The 18,409-nt window shown below is 42.8% G+C and overlaps 1 protein-coding gene across 2 annotated transcripts in view; it reads right to left on the bottom strand.

Annotated features, from left to right (window-relative positions):
- Nucleotides 1-227: 227 nt before the first annotated feature.
- crim1 (cysteine rich transmembrane BMP regulator 1 (chordin-like)) overlaps nt 228-18,409 on the bottom strand; it is a 128,615-nt gene continuing 110,433 nt past the window's right edge. Inside the window, exons 10-18 of one of the 2 annotated variants that reach the window (XM_065004172.1) lie at nt 13,645-13,766; nt 12,516-12,728; nt 12,124-12,339; nt 10,779-11,000; nt 10,166-10,352; nt 8,419-8,537; nt 7,484-7,674; nt 4,216-4,322; nt 228-3,500 (exon numbers count right to left, since the gene is read on the bottom strand). In XM_065004172.1, the coding sequence (XP_064860244.1) occupies nt 3,473-3,500; nt 4,216-4,322; nt 7,484-7,674; nt 8,419-8,537; nt 10,166-10,352; nt 10,779-11,000; nt 12,124-12,339; nt 12,516-12,728; nt 13,645-13,766 (1,405 nt within the window). In that variant the 3' untranslated portion in view covers nt 228-3,472. Of the gene's footprint in view, nt 4,323-7,483; nt 7,675-8,418; nt 8,538-10,165; nt 10,353-10,778; nt 11,001-12,123; nt 12,340-12,515; nt 12,729-13,644; nt 13,767-18,409 lie in introns of both variants that reach the window. The other variant, XM_065004171.1, reaches the window with a different exon arrangement.

Genomic DNA, 18,409 nt, shown 5'->3' with positions numbered 1-18,409 from the left:
ATGTATTTGATTTGAATCTATCCTCTAGTCTTCATCTGAACCCACGGAGATTTCTGCCTCAAGCAGAAAATAAGAGAAAGGCGCAGCTTTTCGACATTTTCTGCTCGAGGCAGAAATCACTGTGGGCAGAGAGGAGGTGGACAGGTGGAGATCAAATTCCCTAAGAGGTAAGAATGACAACACCAGTACTTTGAATACTAATAATGATTGTACTGAACAGCCACACGTCTGTTTTCAAATGATTTATTGTGCTGCAAAGAAAGAAACAAAAACAATACAGGAACCTGCAAAAGAATCCGCTGTTGCTACGGGAAATTCAGAACCACGTCTTTATCTATCACTCTTTATGGATCTTGTTTTTGCAATATCATCATTATCAATATCAACATGTTATTTTCGACATAAGCATAAAACAACGGTACTATACAGCCTATAAAGGGGATTGGCAGTTGTGTAAATGAAAGGAGTAGAGGGAAAGAATGGGGACAGAGAGATATCCCTCCCATCTCAAAGGGCTATCTTTATTGGGACAGAAGGAACAGGCTCATCAGGACGTCAGGCTTTTGTGCGTGGACAAGACAGATCTAGCCTGATCCCAGATCTGTTCGTGTTGTCTAGCTAGCCAACTCATATGGTCGTTATCACACTGCGTGACAATTAAAGTGCAATGACAATGACCATAGAAGTTGGCAAGACAGCACAAAGCAGACCTGGGATCAGGCAGGTCCATAGGTGTCCAAAAACCCTGATTAAAGATGAGGAAGCTTGTGATCCTCCAACTTTTCCACCTGCCTAAAGTACAAACTTATTTAAACGCTCTTTGAGACCAACACAACACCAAAACAGTTTCACAATTTCCAGCTGCATTATCATTTCATCTCCTATTATGTTCATGTTCAATTACCTTACTCATTAATAAATTATTTCGGTCATTTAACACAATAAATTAAATTGTATTTTTTCTCTCTCTTTCTTTCCAACCATGTTTTTTGTGTGTTTATTTTTGATTTGGCAAGTGATGCTCAAGTATTTACAACAATACTTGGAGGATGCACTGAAAGATACCAAAGATTTCACCCTGTAAGACCCATTGTGAATAAGATGCTTATCTTGTAGTAGCACTTTACTCAACCAAGAGTTGTAGAGCCATGTCCTGCAACCTACAGCCAAGTCATATAAGAACTCAGCCAGTCAAAGGTGACGTGTGTGTACAATAGAACATAACCAAATCAATCACTATTATTCATCACATCAACGATCTCAATTTATGTGGATTTTAAGTGGGGTTTGAATAACGTGGTTTGTGTCCAGATGATAGAGCTGCATAATAGGTTGGAGAATCGAACCAATCAACTGTTCTTTGAAAACATACAGTAGCTGTTGGTTATACAATATATTTGAGTATGTTTGTCCTATGTTTGGAGAAAACTTAGAACAAGAGCAAGCTTCAGTTGCAATAACTGCTTTGAAAGTTAAATATTTCTCCCTCTCATCAGAAATCAGAGGCGCAACTTTGGTTTTAGAAGAGGGGGGGGGTATAATTTATTTTGTATTTTTTTATCCAGTCGGATAAACACTCCAAACAGCCTACCCGACCGCTCGGTGGTATCCGCATGGTCCTAAAGCACACAGTTGCCTCGTCTTGTATCACATTCCAATTTTACAGTTCTACATTAAACACACTATTATGCAGAGTTTTAAGTTGTGGTTTTGCAGATCAAATATTCAGAAGCAACTGGAACCTAATTTGTAACACTGGATCTCACAGGGCTCAGAAAAAAACTAAGGGCACCTATTTCAAAGAAAAGTATTTGTAAAAACAAAAATAAAATTAAAAAAACACCAAGAGGTTATTTTCTATATAAAAGTGCCAAGATGTATGATTCTACGTACATTTTTGTCAGACAGATTAAGATACACCCAAGACAAACTATCACAAGTCGACTACTACCCCTCCCTTCTTCCATCCCTCCATCCCACCCTCTCTCCCAGAGCTTATGTCCACCCACTTTCCAGTAGTTTTGACATCAGAAGCAAATGAAAGAGAAGAATAAAAGATTGAGAGAGCCTGGTACTGCTCAGCCCAGAACTCACTTGTCATTATATGGTTGGCATTTTGGACATTGCTTCATTCAGGGAAGCATATTGACACAAATAGATAGGGAACTCACAGACCAATCAAACAAAGCCCTCATGGACATACAATGAGTTTAAAAAAAAATTTGACATCAAATAAATGAGAAAAAAAGATTGACGTTCGTCTTTTTTCCGTCCTGTCTCTATCACTCCTCTTTTTGACTTTTTTTCAAACAAACAAGGCAAATGGAATGCTAGTTCTCATCAAGTGTGCCATTATTACATCACATCTCTTTTCTCAATCATAAATACATTCAATAGGAAATGAATGGAGAAATGTATATGTGAAGAAAACAAACCTTTTATGTATGAATGTGTGTTGACACACGTACATACATGCATACACAACATACATACATATATAGTCACACAATATTTTCATCTGTTGCAGTAATATGTACATAAGTGTTCCTATAATGTTTGAAACCAATTTTTTTTGTTTGTTGCAAAGACTAAAATAACAAAGGTGCTTGGGTAAAACGAGGTGATGTGCAACAGCCTCCAGAAGAGGAGACTTGTTAGTAAAACAAAACAAAAGGAAGGAGGAAAAATATCAAAGAGCTACTTTTACCGTAGCTCGTCTTCAGAGACCCCAAGAGAAAAGACATTTGAACATAGTCGATGATACTATGTTTCCTTGTATTCTCAGTGTTTCCTAAAGAAGCCAAAGAGTATCTCTATGTGTGTGTGACTCAGTGGAAAACAGACTTACAGAAGCAAAGCAGCACTTATAAAGCATATGCGCAAGTCCTCAAGAAATACACTCGTTTCATCCTGCCTTTATCAACCAGGAACCCCTTTCTTCTTTATCCAAAATAAAAGACACCATTGTGTGGAGTGAGTGAAAGTCAACTTGTCCTTTGATGTTAAATACATTTAGCCAAATTATGACGGAGATTTGAAAATGACGAGGAAAATGAGAACATCCAAGGAAAATAAACAGATATTAGAAATCCAAACGACTGACCAGGGAGAACAACCGCCTGGTGACGGAGCGAGTGGCGCTTCTTTCTTTCTGTCCACTTCCTTTCCAACAGGTGACGTTCCACAGGAAAAGAAAAGACAACTAGCCAATTTTGACGTTTTCAAAGGAGGGGAGGAAAAGAGGAAGGAAAGAAGGGAGGAATAGTCCAGCTTGAACAGACCTGAGAGAGGTGTCTGTCTGTGATGGGGTCTACGGTGTCTGACCTCTCTTTCTTTCCTTCGTTCATTCTCTTTCGAGAATGAACGAGTCGCCACATGAAGTCCGGCAGTCGTCAGTCCGTCCTGCCATGGCTTAGCTCAGCTCAGACAGGCCACAGCGTTCCTCTAGCCTCGCTCTCACAGGGTGTGATTTTTATTTGACAGTCAGAGGAGCTTTGGTTCTAAAAGTTCAGTGTTCAACAGAAAACAATAGCTTGGATTATTCGGTTTATCTCTTCAAAGGCCTTTTTCAAGGAAGCAGGAATGCAGGAAAATACCATAGCTTGAAAAATACCCAGTTTGTCCTAATCCCAAAGCTTCATATCTAACTTTACACACACACATACACCACACACACACACACACACACACACACACACACACACACACACACACACACACACACACACACACACACACACACACACACACACACACACACACACACACACACACACACACACACACACACAATCATGTTTTATTATAATAATCTAGGGAAAGTCTAGATTCTGGTTCTCCCATTGTGTCATCATAATCCTAATGCTATTCTATTTTGTTTGGTTTGTTATTAATCTTGAGGACATTGTCAATTGTCTGTCTGTTCTTTTTTTGTTTGGAGTGATCTTTGCTAGTTTGCTAGTGATCTTGTCATCTTATAGGTTTGGTGACATGTCTTTGTCTGTCTGTGGTAAGTCATAGTTGTTCTGAAGGTACTGTAGGTAAGGTGCTCTCTCATTCTCTCTCTCTCTCTCTCTCTCTGGTTTTGGCTGCTTGCTGACTGCTGAGTACAGGACGCGAGGCGAGGCCAGTCTGTCTCACTGAGTCTGGTAGAAGTTGTCGGCCTGCAGGTTGTTGAAGTTGTTTTGTTTCTGCATGCTGTAGTAACCGCTGTACCTAGAATCAGGGTCGGCGATCCGGAGCATGCGCTGCGAACTGTCCACCTGCACCTTGGTACCTTTCTGGCAGTCCACATACACCAGCTGGTTGTTGAGGCAGGTGGGCTATAGAGGACACACACACATTTAGTTACCTCCACAGATAACAATCTAGTTAGGTTCAGAGCCTTAGATATGGATTTTATTTGTATTTTCATACTTCTCAGTAAGGCTCTGCTCAGGCTGTATACATAGAGTATTTACTATGTCATTACTATATAGCTAGACAATGTAATCATTCTAGGTAATAGTCATATTTTTTTTACATTCAATTAGTTCTATATTCAAAAGTAAAGACATTGATCATGTATCCTTCTCCATAAGCTGCTGATATGATATTCCCTGGCGTTTTATACCGTCAACTATATTACAACCCACAGGCTGCAGTAAAGCAGGACAGAAACCAACCAGGCATACAGTGCATTCGGAAAGTATTCAGACCCCTTGACTTTAAAAAAAAACATTGTGTTGTGTTACAGCCTCTGAAATCGATTAAATTGTCACGTTCTGACCTTTATTTCCTTTGTTTTGTCGTTATTTAGTATGGTCAGGGCGCGAGTTGGGGTGGGCAGTCTATGTTTGTTTTTCTATGATTTGGGGATTTCTATGTTTCGGCCTAGTATGGTTCTCAATCAGAGTCAGGTGTCATTAGTTGTCTCTGATTGAGAATCATACTTAGGTTTCACTGTTTGTTGGTGGGTGATTGTCTATGTTAGTTGCTTGTGTCAGCACAGTTCTCATCATAGCTTCACGGTCGTTATTCGTTTATTGTTTTGTATAGTTTGTATTCAGTGGTCAGTGCTTTCTGTTATTAAAAAATCATCATGAACATATACCACGCTGCATTTTGGTCCGCTTCATACGACGATCGTGACATAAATAAAACAAATCCTCATCAATCTACACACAATACCCCATAATGACAAAGCGAAAACAGGTTTTTAGAAATGTTGGCACATTTTTTCAAAATAAAAAACAGAAACACCTTATTTACATAAGTATTCAGACCCTTTGCTATGAGACTCAAAATTGTGCTCAGGTGCATCCTGTTTCCATTGATCATCCTTGAGATGTTTTTCAACTTGATTATAGTCCACCTGTGGTAAATTAAATTGATTGGACATGATTTGGAAAGCCACACATCTGTTTATATAAGGTCCCACAGTTGACAGTGCATCTCAGAGCAAAAAACGAGGTCCAAGGAATTAGAGCTCTGAGATGGGATTGTGTCGAGGCACAGATCTGGGGAAGGGTACCAAAACATTTCTACAGCATTGAAGGTCCCCAAGAACACAGAACATAATTCTTAAATGGAAGAAGTTTGGAACCACCAAGACTCTTCCTAGAGCTGGCTGCCCGGTCAAACTGAGCAATCGGGAGAGAAGGGCCTTGCTCAGTGAGGTGACCAAGAACCCAATGGCCACTCTGACAGAGCTCCAGAGTTCCTCTGTGGAGATGGGAGAACTTTCCAGAAGGACAAACCATCTCTGCAGCACTCCAACAATCAGACCTTTATGGTAGAGTGGCCAGACGGAAGCCACTCCTCAGTAAAAAGCACATGACATCCCACTTGGAGTTTTCCAAAAGGCAACTAAAGGACACTCAGACCATGAGAAACAAGATTCTCTGGTCTGATGAAACCAAGATTGAACTCTTTGGCCTGATTGCCAAGTGTCACATCTGGAAGAAACCTGGCACCATCCCTACAGTGAAGCATGTTAGTGGCATGCTGTTGGGATGTTTTTCAGCGGCAGGGACTGGGAGAATAGTCACAATAGAAAAGTCTATATACAGTATGTGCAAATGTAGTACGATTAGGGATGTAAGGCAATAAATAGGCCGTAGTGGCGAGCATACAGGTTGCAGTGGTGGGTAGTATATGGGGCTTTGGTGACAAAATGAATGGCACTGTGATAGACTACATCGAATTTGCTGAGTAGAGGGTTGGAGGCTATTTTGTAAATGACATCGCCGAAGTCAAGGATCGGTAGGATAGTCAGTTTTACGAGGGAATATTTGGCAGCATGAGTGAAGGATGCTTTGTTGCGAAATAGGATGACGATTCTAGATTTAATTTTGGATTGGAGATGCTTAATGTGAGCCTAGAAGGAGAGTTTACAGTCTAACCAGACACCTAGGTATTTGTAGTTCCACATATTCTAAGTCAGAACAGTCCAGAGCAGTGATGCTAGATGGGTGGGCGGGTGCAGGCAGCGATCGGTTGAAGAGCATGCATTTAGTTTTGCTTGCATTTAAGAGCAGTTGGAGGTCACAGAAGGAGTGTTGTATGGCATTGAAGCTCATCTGGAGGTTTGTTAATGCAGTGCCAAAGAAGGGACAGAAGTATACAGAATGGTGTCGTCTGCATAGAGGTGGATCAGAGCATCACCAGCAGCAAAAGCGACATCATTTATGTATAAGGAGAAAAGAGTTGGCCCGAGAATTGAACCCTGTGGCACCCCCATAGAGACTGCCAGAGGTCCGGACAACAGGCCCTTCGATTTGACACACTGAACTCTATCTGAGAAGTAGTTGGTGAACCAGGCGAGGCAGTCATTTGAGAAACCAAGGCTGTTGAGTCTGCCGATAAGAATGCGGTGATTGACAGAGTCGAAAGCCTTGGCCAGGTTGATGAATATGGCTGCACAGTATTGTCTTTTATCAATGGCGGTATTGTCTTTTATCAATACCTTCTCCGCTATTGTTTAGGACCTTGAGCGTGGCTGAGGTGCACCCATGACCAGCTCGGAAACTAGATTGCATAGCGGAGAAGGTACGGTGCCAATCGAAATGGTCGGTGATCTGTTCGTTCAGTTTGCTTTCGAAGACTAGAAAGGCAGGGTAGGATAGATATAGGTCTGTAACAGTTTGGGTCTAGAGCTTTCCAATCTTTAGGGATCTCAGATGATAAGAAAGAGAGGTTGAACAGGCTAGTAATAGGGGTTGCAACAATTGCGGCGGATAATTTTAGAAAGAGAGGGTCCAGATTGTCTGCCCAGCTGATTTGTAGGGGTAAAGATATATGAATTAAGATATTTCAATTTTCAATTTTTATAAATTTGCTAAAATGTCTAAAAACCTGTTTTTGCTTTGTCATTATGGGGTATTATGTGTAGATTGATGACGGAAAAAAATATATTTATATTTAATCCATTTTAGAATAAGGCTGCAAGTTAAAAAATAAACTTTCCGAATGTACTGTAAATATGGGTAATGTCTCCCCTTACCTTAGTGGGGGTGCGATAGCAGAGCACAGGGATCCACTGCTTCTTCTGGTTGACGTAGAGCAGAGCTGTGATGGTGAAGAGCATCATGACGATGGGCAGTGCCACCCAAGCCACAGAGTGCAGTTTGGTGTCCTCACTGGGAACTGGGGTCTTCCCATCCAGATAGGGCATTTGGAGACTACCAAAGTCCCCTGTGACAAAGGGAACAGGGGACAAACCTTTCTTTATCAAGAAAATATAATCCTTTTGGTAGGTGCAGTGTAGGATTTCAGAAAATACTTTTTTATGTCTTAAAAAACAGCTGTTGTAACCTCAAGTGGTATGTGTATCAATTCATAACGTAAGTGTTCTAGAAACTAAACAATAATGTGGTATCCTCCCAGCAACACTCCAACAACACTAGACATGCTTTGGCATAGCAGAGTTATGGAGAATTGAATCAGTCCCTAGATTGCAGTTAAAAGGAAAGAGCAGACTCTGCTCCTGGATGAAGAGTTTCATATGGCCGTCTGCAAAAACATTTAGCAGCTACAGCAGCACCAAGGAGACAGACACTCTAGATTCCTCTCCCCCACTGCACCTGCTAATGATGGGAATGTGTCAAGTATATATATGTGTGTGTGTGTGTTTGGGTTTACTATCATTGTGTGGAACAAAAATCCTCATATTCGGACAAGTGGGACATTTCACCGGTCCCCACAAGGAAAATGGCTATTTTAGGCTTAGGGGTTAGGTTTAGAGTTAGGGTTACAATTAGATTTAGGATCACAGGTTAGGTTTAGGGTTAGGTGTTAGGGTTAATGTTTGGGTTAAGTTAAGGGTTAGGGAAAATACCATTTTGAATGGGAATCAATTGTTTGGTGTGTGAGTTGGGGAGTAGGGGAGCTTTATTTAGCAGCATGACAGACCAGGAAGTGTTTGATTTGAACTCTGACCTCTGAACTGGGGCATGATGTCATTTTCACTGCGTGTGGGCCAGGCAGGCTGGTTCTTGTCTCCATGCTGGTCTGTCTTCTCGATGGGCACGTTGGTGGGGGCTGGTGCGTACATCTCTATGAGGTAACATAATATGGAAACACGTGGTTAGGTAAAGACGAGAGAGAGAGAGCGAAAGAGAGAGAGAGAGAGGAATAATAACGAGAAGAGGTATTGAACAGTGAGTGGTGAGTGAGCTGCGGTGAGTGAGGGACCTTTGGCTTTTTATTAATTGAGCCTGATTCTGAGAAAAGAGGGGATGTTATGCATTTCATCTCCACCCAATCACATCTAATGTCCCCACGTGTCACTACTCTATTGATTCCATTAAGTCAGCCAAGCTCAATCAAGATTAGATAAATAATTTGAAATGATTTATAATAGTATTTGAACCCAGCTGGTGTGAATTACGGGCAGTGGCGTTCTCCTCAGAGCTCTGCTGTGAGTTTTATAATTACACTACTGCTGCATCTCATCGATCCAGGGCCGAGCAGTGACATAGAGAACAGAAAGGGAGCTATGATCAATGCTATTATCTAAGCATAGCAATGCATGTTAATTCACCACACAGCCCAGTAAAACCCTAATCCCTCCATTCAACTATTAATATCAATGAAGGTGTGTTTGCTGTGGTTGTCCTCCTCAATTACTCAACTCATTACTTAACAGTCAACCAAATAAATATTTGAGGAACATGGTGTGAATACATAGCAACATCAATGGGAGGACATCTGCACTCTTTTATAGTCCTTCTTTCAAAGTAGTGAAGGGAATATGCATAAGGGAAAATCAACGAGGTGCTATGCCTTCTAGCAGAGTGGATCTAACCTTCCACAGAGTTGTATTATTTTCCAGAGAAAGCATAGAGCCCCTAGTTGATAATCCCTTTTATACCATGGCTATAATTTAACACATTTACTGCTAGAAATGTTTTCATTTGCAGGTAGAAATGTGTTCAACATCCACTGAAGTAGCTAGCAAGTTTACTAGATAGCTACAGTGGGTGCCTTGGTAACCAATCAGACGTTGCTCGTTTAGCTCACCGAATCTTCAGTCCTAGCTTGCTATTATCTAACAATGCCAATAATGCTTTCACTTAGACTTTTGCTTTCAAAAGCAGCTCAAATATAGAACATGTAAAAATGAACTATAGCCTTTGAATTCTGCTGTGCTGATACCGTGTGTTGTAGGGAAATAATGCATGCTCTAGAATGCCTTTCAAGCCAATCAGAAATGAGTATTCAACAATGCTATGATATTAATAGCATTATAAACGGTGTGGTTCGAGCCCTGAATGCTGATTGTCTGAAAGCTGTGGTATATCAGACCGTATACCACAGGTATGACAAAACATTTGTTTTTACTGCTCTAATTACGTTGGTAACCAGTTTATAATAACAATAAGGCACCTTGGGGGTTTGTGGTATATGGCCAATATACCACACCCCCTCGTGCCTTATTGCTTAAGTAATATTGATGACCAGACAATTCATAATTTTGCAAGGGAGTGTGAACACGTGTGTGTGTGTGTGCGCGTGTGTGTACTGTATGTTTGAGGGGGAAGGAATTCATTAGAGGCAATGAGAGTGAATGGCAACAAATACACACGCACGCATGCATGCGCGTGCACACACACACACACACACACACACACACACACACACACACACACACACACACACACACACACACACACACACACACACTGAACACATGGGGCAGCAGCTGCCCTCCACTATGGTGGGTTGGTGGCAAGGCAGGGCGGGGCAGCTGACAGTAGAGCAGAGGGTCTGTCCCTGAAGGCAGTAGCAGTGTGTACAGCTGTCTATGTCCCAGCGCTCCTCGTCTGCATATGTCTTCCCATTGAAGTGGCACACGGCTCGCGGTGTGGCATCTGTCAGGAGACACGGGAGAAGATCAAATAGGATCAACCTTGGGGACAGGTAAACATATGGAAGATACTCATTCAGTAAACACGCAAACACAGACACACATACACACACAGACATGCACACATACATGCACGCCAGCACACACGTTCGTTTTACCATCCTTGTGGGGGCCAAACAATTTGTTCCCATTTAAAATCCTATTCAAACCCTAACCTTTAACCTAACCCTAACCTTAACGCCTAACCCTAACTCCTAACTCTAATTGTAACCCTAACCCTAATTGTAACCATAACCCTAAACCTAACCACTAAGCCTAACATAGCCTTTTCCCTTGTGGGTACCTGCGAAATTATCTCCCCACATTGTCTATAGTACAGGTAGGTCCAATTATCTGTGTGTGTGTCCCTGCATGTCTGTGTGCAGCATACCGAGGCAATAGGGGCAGCACTGTCCTTTGCGTAGCACGGGCCTGGCACAGCCAACAGGTGGGCAGGACTCTGAGAAGCAGCTGATCTGACCGTCCAGACACACACAGCTGGAGCAGGTGTTGGGCTTCCAGGACTCTGCGGCCAGGAAGATGTCTCCCTCCTCGTTCCTGCAGTAGCTGGGCATGCTGTCATTACTGGGAGATTGGGGAGTGATGGGCTCGTCTATAGAGGAGAGAGGGAGAAACACACAGTCAGGATCAACTGACTGCACTCAGTCAGGTATACTTTCAAAGATGTGTTCTTTAGATGTGACTGTAGCTCTTGGAAGCCAACAGAACTGGTTCATCTGACAAGAATACATGGGTTGGATTCCAGGGCTTAAAATATTGATGACATTCAAATGGTAGAATCTTTGCGTCTTTGGTATATTCAGCTAAAACATCTCAAACAAACAGCTTAAAGATGCAATATGTAACTTTTTGGGCGACCCGACCAAATTCACATAGAAATGTGAGTTATAGATCTGTCAGTCTCTATAGATCTGTTCTATGTGCACTATTTATATACTAGAATATTTGTGGTTATGGAAAATATAATTCCCAGCGGTTTAGATGGTACAATGATTCTCTACACTATATTTGCTTGTTTTGTCGCAAACTGAAATTAGGTGAAGTATTAGAATTTTAGCAACCAGAAAATACGGAGCGATTTCTGCATAGTACATCTTTAAGAGATGGAAACAAACAAAAATATCCATGTGAGAGTTGAGTTGGTGGCCTTCCAGGCATCTCTGTGCTGTTACACTGTTTTACTCTGACAGAGGCCCAAAGCACCCCTGTCTGTTTCATGTTTGGTTTGCTAAGTCTCCATTTTCTCATGCACTATTCATGTCTCGAGCTCCATAACTTATGCATTATGCACATTCTTTTCATTCGCTCTCTCTACAGTTTGATTCTGGACTATTTTCTCCCTCCCTCCCTCCCCTCTCTCTCTCTCCCCTCTGTGTCCCCCTCAACAAGCCATATTGTTGTATTGGAAATAGAGCCAAGGCAAATAGTAAACATTACAAAAGCATCTCTCTCAATGCCAGGTCTTTGCAGCTATAATTTACTTTAGGACCTCAGCTCAGTTAAGACTATCTTGAGACACTATCCCCCTTCACATTCATCTCTACCTTATATATATATATGTATACGGCTTAGGTCTTAGGCTGCGTTTAAGCATGAAGATAAGGCTGCCGTTATAACATAATATTATAGTTGCCCCACAGACTCAGATACTGTATATAGAAAGACCCATAGTGTTTAGAAGCCAACTTGAATAAGCAACGGCTACTCAAATTCACCTGGGCAGTGAGGGCAGCAGGAGTCTTGCGTTCTGATTGGGCTCTGGCAGAGCAAGGGCGGGCACACCTCTGTCTCACACAGGACACGCCCACTGTGACAGGTGCACTGGGTGCAGGCGTCGATGTTCCACGTCTCCCCCTCCACAAAGTACTCTCCCCCAGGGGCCAGGCACACTGACGAGTCCCCCAGGTCTGGCTTGTGGGAGCTAGGCTCATCTGAGGGAGGAGAACGGAAGAGTGAGCACATGGTCAAAGGTGAAACAGCCTTTTCATTAGTATGTACTGTATTATCAACACTATCACCATGAAACAATGAAGAAGATAGGAAAATCGGCAATATTTTTGTGCACAGTTGTTTCCTTATTTCATTAGGTTGTTTTCGGTTTCCTTACCTGGGCAGGATGGGCAGCACTGTCCAGTCCGTATGGCAGGGCTGTCGCAGGCTGGCACGGGGCATGAGATGAGGGTACACATCTCCCTGCCACTGTGGCAGTAACAGTCCCGGCAGCCATCGTGCCAGTTCTCCCCATTCTCGTGCCGTCTTCCATCCATGGACAGACATGAGCCCTTTTTCACTGATGGGGCGACTGATGAGGAGCTCTGGTCTGGAAGAGGACACGTTTTAGAGATACATCTACCAGCACAACCCTAACCCTAACACTGTAAAGTACATTCTTAGAAAAAAGGTGCTATCTAGAACCTGTCCCCATGGGAGAACCCTTTGAAGAACCTTTTATGATTCCCTTTTTTCTAAGAGTGTACAGTGTTAGGCGGACCAATCACTGACTGGTTTACAGGATCAGGGGCCAACCAGGAACAAATCATTATCAGGGAGAGAAAAAAAAACACCTTGATTAAAATCCTGTCTGAGATTCTGAGCCATACAGGGACGGATGGCTCAAATGAAAGACAGATTGAAATGTTTTTCTCATTAAAAGAGATGTTTTGAACCCTCATTCATTAATATTTGACAGGGAGTTCATTATTTAGTGCAAATCACAGCAGAACACAAGAGAAGTATCAATAATAGATCTGTGTGGAGGAGATGACCCCCAACCTGCCATCTGGTCACACCAAAGATGTAACAATACTGTATGTCTCAAATGGCACCCTATTCCCTATAGAGTGTATTACTTTTGACCAGAGCCCATCAAAAGTAGTATACTATTAAGGGAATAGGGTACCTTTCATGACACATCCTTAGTCATATTCTATATCCTCAACATCCATCACAACAAAAGTTTGGTTGGTGAAGGTGCTGACTATTGATGCAAACAAAAATAATAACCAGATGGCCTGACTGGCAGCAGGAGACTACTCCAGACAACTCTCTATGGGCGTAATATGTGAACGAAGAAAACACTGACAGCAGAATAGTTATAACGTTTTAGGTACTGGTAGTGGTTCTCCAAGTCTGACAGGGGAAAGAGAGGAGAGAGTTTGGAGAACATTTGTATTTTATTAGCAGCATCTAAATGATGAACGCAAAAGTATCAGAGGTTATCAATAGATGGCACTCACCTCTGCACTGGCACTTCAGGCAGCCCAACTCGTCCTGCTGGAAGCCCATTGGACAGGGTTTGTCACAAGGTAACTCTGGACACTTCTTACAGCGGCAGATGTCACAACCATGCTTGTTCTTTCTGATGGGAGTAGAGGAGAGAGAGGTTAACATCACTTATTCACAAGGTTGGAAAATATAGGTCCTAATTTATAATAGTATATTCTACAGTATCTGAAATGGAGAGCCTATAAAATCCACCTTTGCTGAGTGGGACGGCCCATTTCCACTAGGGATGATGTCAGGTGATATAACAACAAAGGCCATTCATTTTCACTGGAAGAAAAGCGATGAGAAGCGAAGTGTCTGGGGGAACGTTGGACGATGCGAAAATGGCGAGGGAGCGCGAACAGGGCGAAAAGCTGAATTTTATGCAAATACTCAGCGATATCGCGCCGCAATACACCGATCGAAGCTCACTATGGCTTCTAGCCCCTGCTAGATTGGCTGTTGATACCTAGCACTGCCTAGCATGCTGTTGGCTTGCTAGCAACCACATGACGAGCCACTCTGGATGAAGCTAGCGTGGCTATGCGAAGCATCACTGGTTATAGATCACAACAGTGAGGGTGGCCAAAATGGCCATCACGGTGGGTGTTGCAGTGAGGAGGCAGAAAGGACATCAGTTTTTCTGCCAAAGGTTTGGGCTTTTGTAGGCAATGTTGACAATAAATAGGCGCCAAGAGTGCTTAACATACGTACAAAGAGCAACAATAGGAAGAAGAGCAACATAAGTCACTGCACTGACCTAACCCAAGCCTCAATAATGCCTGAGAGCAATTTGCATGAGCTGCGGCAAGTAGGCCTACAGTATAGTCTGACTCCCTCCAACACAGGATATGAAAGGTTGAAGAATACATTGTACCCACAATGCATTTCATCATGGAACATATTGTACCATTTCACACTTCACTCCTCCCCCGGGAAAATCAACATGTTTGCATGAACCACAACACAGTTGAGCTCTTGAACACCCTTCCGTTTGCCTGTCACAATCTCCGACCAGGAAACATGAAAGTCCCCTGTACAATTAGCCTACGAGGACAAATAAAGTAAGCATTTACATTTCTTTAGTTTAACTTTATTGTTAATGATCATTAGTGATCACTTTGTAGTTATACTTTTAGTCAACAAACGGCAGCTCAGTATTCAACACCATTTTCCCCTCCAAGCTCATCACCAAGCTTAGGAGCCTGGGACTAAACACCTTCCTCTGCAACCTGATCCTGGCCTTCCTGACGGGCTGCCCCAGGCGTAGGCAACAAGTAGGCAACAACACATCCGTCATGCTGACCATCAACAGGACCCTGAACAGTTTCTACCCCCTCAAGGGTAGACACTGGGGTGGCAGGTAGCCTAGTGGTTAGAGCGTTGGACCGGTAACCAAAAGGTTACAAGTTTGAATCCCCGAGCTGACAAGGTGCAAATCTGTCATTCTGCCCCTGAACAGGCAGTTAACCCACTGTTCCTAGGCCGTCAATAAGAATTTGCTCTTAACTGACTTGCCTCGTTAAATAAAGGTAAAATATATATATTTTTTAAAGGGTGTCCCCTCCTGTACTCCCTGTTTTCCAGGACTGCATGGCCACGCACGACTCCAACACTATCATCAAGTTTGCTGACGACACAACAGTGGTAGGACTGATCAACGACGACAATGAGACAGCCTATAGGGAGGAGGTCAGAGACCAGGGCAACAACCTCTCCCTCAATGCTAGCAAGGCAAATGAGCTGGTAGTGGACTACAGGAAACAGAGGGCCCCCTTCCACATCGATGGGGCTGTAGAGGAGAGGGTCGAGATCTTCAAGTTCCTCGGTGTCCACATCACTAACGAATTAATACGGTCCACACACAGCCACCCACACAGTTCTGAAGAGGATACGTCAGAGCCTCTTCCCCCTCAGGAGGCTGAAAAAAAGTTACACAGCTGCACCATTGAGAGCCTCTTGACTGGCTGCATCACCGCTACAGAGGATGGTGAGTATGGCCCAGTACATCACTGGGGCCGAGCTCCCTGCCATCCAAGACCTCTACTCCAGGCAGAGTAAGGCCCCCCAAAAATTCCCTGTGTATATATTCCTCGTGTCACTATTTCTCTTTTGTATTGCATTTTTTATCTTTATCTTAACTTTGCATTGTTGGAACAGGATAATTTCACTGTTAGTCTGCAGCTGTTGTTTACCATGCATGTGACAAATACAATTTGATTTGAGCCGCAAACAAAATGTTTGGTGCCAAAACCAAACTAACTGGCAAACCCTCATCATATTTTACATGTATTTTACGCAGCAGCTTACAACAGTGCTTGTATTTCAGCCTATGGAAAAACAATATACCAAATCACACTGTAAAACTGTAATCACACATCAATTCCAGTTGAATAAATAGCCAAAATACTGTGCCATTAAATTGACATAAAAAAACGTGAATGACAGAAAACTGTGCTAAAATAAGACTGTGCACGCTACAGTAGTCTATAGTGAACGTGAGAATATTAAGCTGTGATGGTTTCAACTCTCACCTCAATAAAACCACAACACCGATTACAGATGACGCCCGGCAACTTTTAGTTTGCCATTGTGTTTGTTTGTGTGACATGCTTTAATTTACAGCAGAAAAAGTTTGTTTGCCGTGGTATCTGTGTCATTAGTGTGACATGGTTTTTGTCATTGCATGGAGAGGTAAACACATAGCAAACAGTCACACGAACATTTGCATATCAGATACAGGCAGTGTGTACGTTCCAGCTAGGTGCCAATGACAAGCAGCACCAATGTCATCAGTTAAAACAAGGACAGAGATAAGAGAGAGAGTGTGTGTGTGTGTGTGTGTGTGTGTGTGTGTGTGTGTGTGTGTGTGTGTGTGTGTGTGTGTGTGTGTGTGTGTGTGTGAGAGAGAAAGAGGCATTGTGTGTGTTGACACGCGTGTCAACAGATGGCACAAATGACTGACCATGGGGACGTATCAAACAAACGCTTCGCTCTGTGGCTCGCTGCTCTGACCAGACAGAGCAGAGCACCTTTCCTTTCCTAAATCAAAATTCACGTTCCAAATCCCCCCCTGTCCCATCCAGGCCCTCCTCTATCCCTCCATCCTCCCCCTCTTCATCCCTCCCGCCCCTCCTTCTATCCTCCCCCTTCTCCCTCTCCTGCCCACTCTCTTATCTCATGAATAATAAGATTGAGGAGGAACAGCCATGTACAATCCACATTTGGTTTGGTGATAAGGAGCTATCAAGGGCCATTTCAGTTGTGGGGAATATCAATAGAGTCTGTACGGAGAGGAGACGGCGGCCCGTTGAATTATTCAAACGAAACACTTTGCTGCTCGAACATAGGGTGTAAGCTATAACTTTGACGGCGCATAAATAGATATCTAAAATTAGAATCTTAGATGCAAGCATTCACGCCGTGCACACTCATTCATGAGAAAGGAATGAGAGAGCGAAAGATAGGGGAGAGAGAAGAAGGGAGTGAGAGGGGGAGAGAGGAAGAGAGGAAGGGAGATGAGAGACAGAGAACGAGAGCGCGAGAGAGCGAGAGAGAGCGAGAGAGAGAGAGAGAGAGAGAGAGAGAGAGAGAGAGAGAGAGAGCAACGATTGGTTCAATGCAGGCACAGACCAGTCGAGTAACACCTTTACTGTATGTGACAGACCATTGTTGAGAGAGAGTTTAGTTTATGATAGGAAGGTAAATGTGTGGACAGGACACTGCCTGCCACCTAAGCGTTTTACTCTCTGTCATATCCATAACTATTCTGTCATAATGATTCCTAGCAGGCCAGCTGGCTGGTTGGTCCACACCACAGTTAAGATACAGGGCAGATGGATTATAGTGCAGGTGGACCGGCCTCCCCGGGGCATTATAGAAAAGCTGCTAGCTGCCCACTAGAAAATCTGTTATGAAAGAGGAGGTGTACTACTATTACTACAAGGGAGAAGCGGTCTTTAAACGAGCAATCTGCAGTTGAAACAAAGAAGTCTTACAATTTACTTTGTTTCCAAACATTGGAGTAAAGAAATCTTATGTTTGGGGGTTTTGATGGGGTATGACAGTCTTATCTAAGCTCATGAAGTTATATTCTTCAAGAATCAAATGGGTATGTATCACTATTCTTTTGTCCAAAAATAGATCGTAGTAACTGCAGATTGTCCTTTTAAAGCCACAAACTGTCATTTATAGCCCCGCTGATGGAGTAAGGCGGTCGTGAGGCAATTATAAGTTACATTCTTCAATAGTCAATATATCATTCATTAAAATGATAATTTAACATCAGTAACTATTGCAGATTGTACCTTTTAACTTGGCTAGGAGTGAAGGAGCCGTAGGTGTCCAGTAGTGAGTTAGACATATATCTGGAACCATTCTGAACCACTGACACGCATAATCTGCTTCTCTAACTATGGTAATGTAATAAATCAGTAGAGCTGATGTGGGGGGGGGGATTATCTATTAACAAGCTCATCAAATGGAGACTGAGATTGAGTCATATTGTAATATTTTAGTTAGTTTCAAACTCATTTAAATCAGAAGGTGGTATGGCTGTTGGGCATGTGCTGTAATTGTCCATTTTTACACAGTGCTGTATATGAAAGCTTCTGTTTTATAGCTCTACACGTGAGTTTTATGCACAGCAAGCATAGGGGGTATGAGCATGTGTGTGTGTGTGTGTGTGTGTGTGTGTGTGTGTGTGTGTGTGTGTGCATACCTTCTTAACCTGCAGAC

The sequence above is a fragment of the Oncorhynchus nerka genome, linkage group LG18 (genome assembly GCF_034236695.1).
Source record: "Oncorhynchus nerka isolate Pitt River linkage group LG18, Oner_Uvic_2.0, whole genome shotgun sequence".
NCBI lineage: Eukaryota > Metazoa > Chordata > Actinopteri > Salmoniformes > Salmonidae > Oncorhynchus > Oncorhynchus nerka.
Note: the sequence above shows the minus strand (reverse complement) of the source record. Positions and strands in the feature narration are given on the sequence as shown.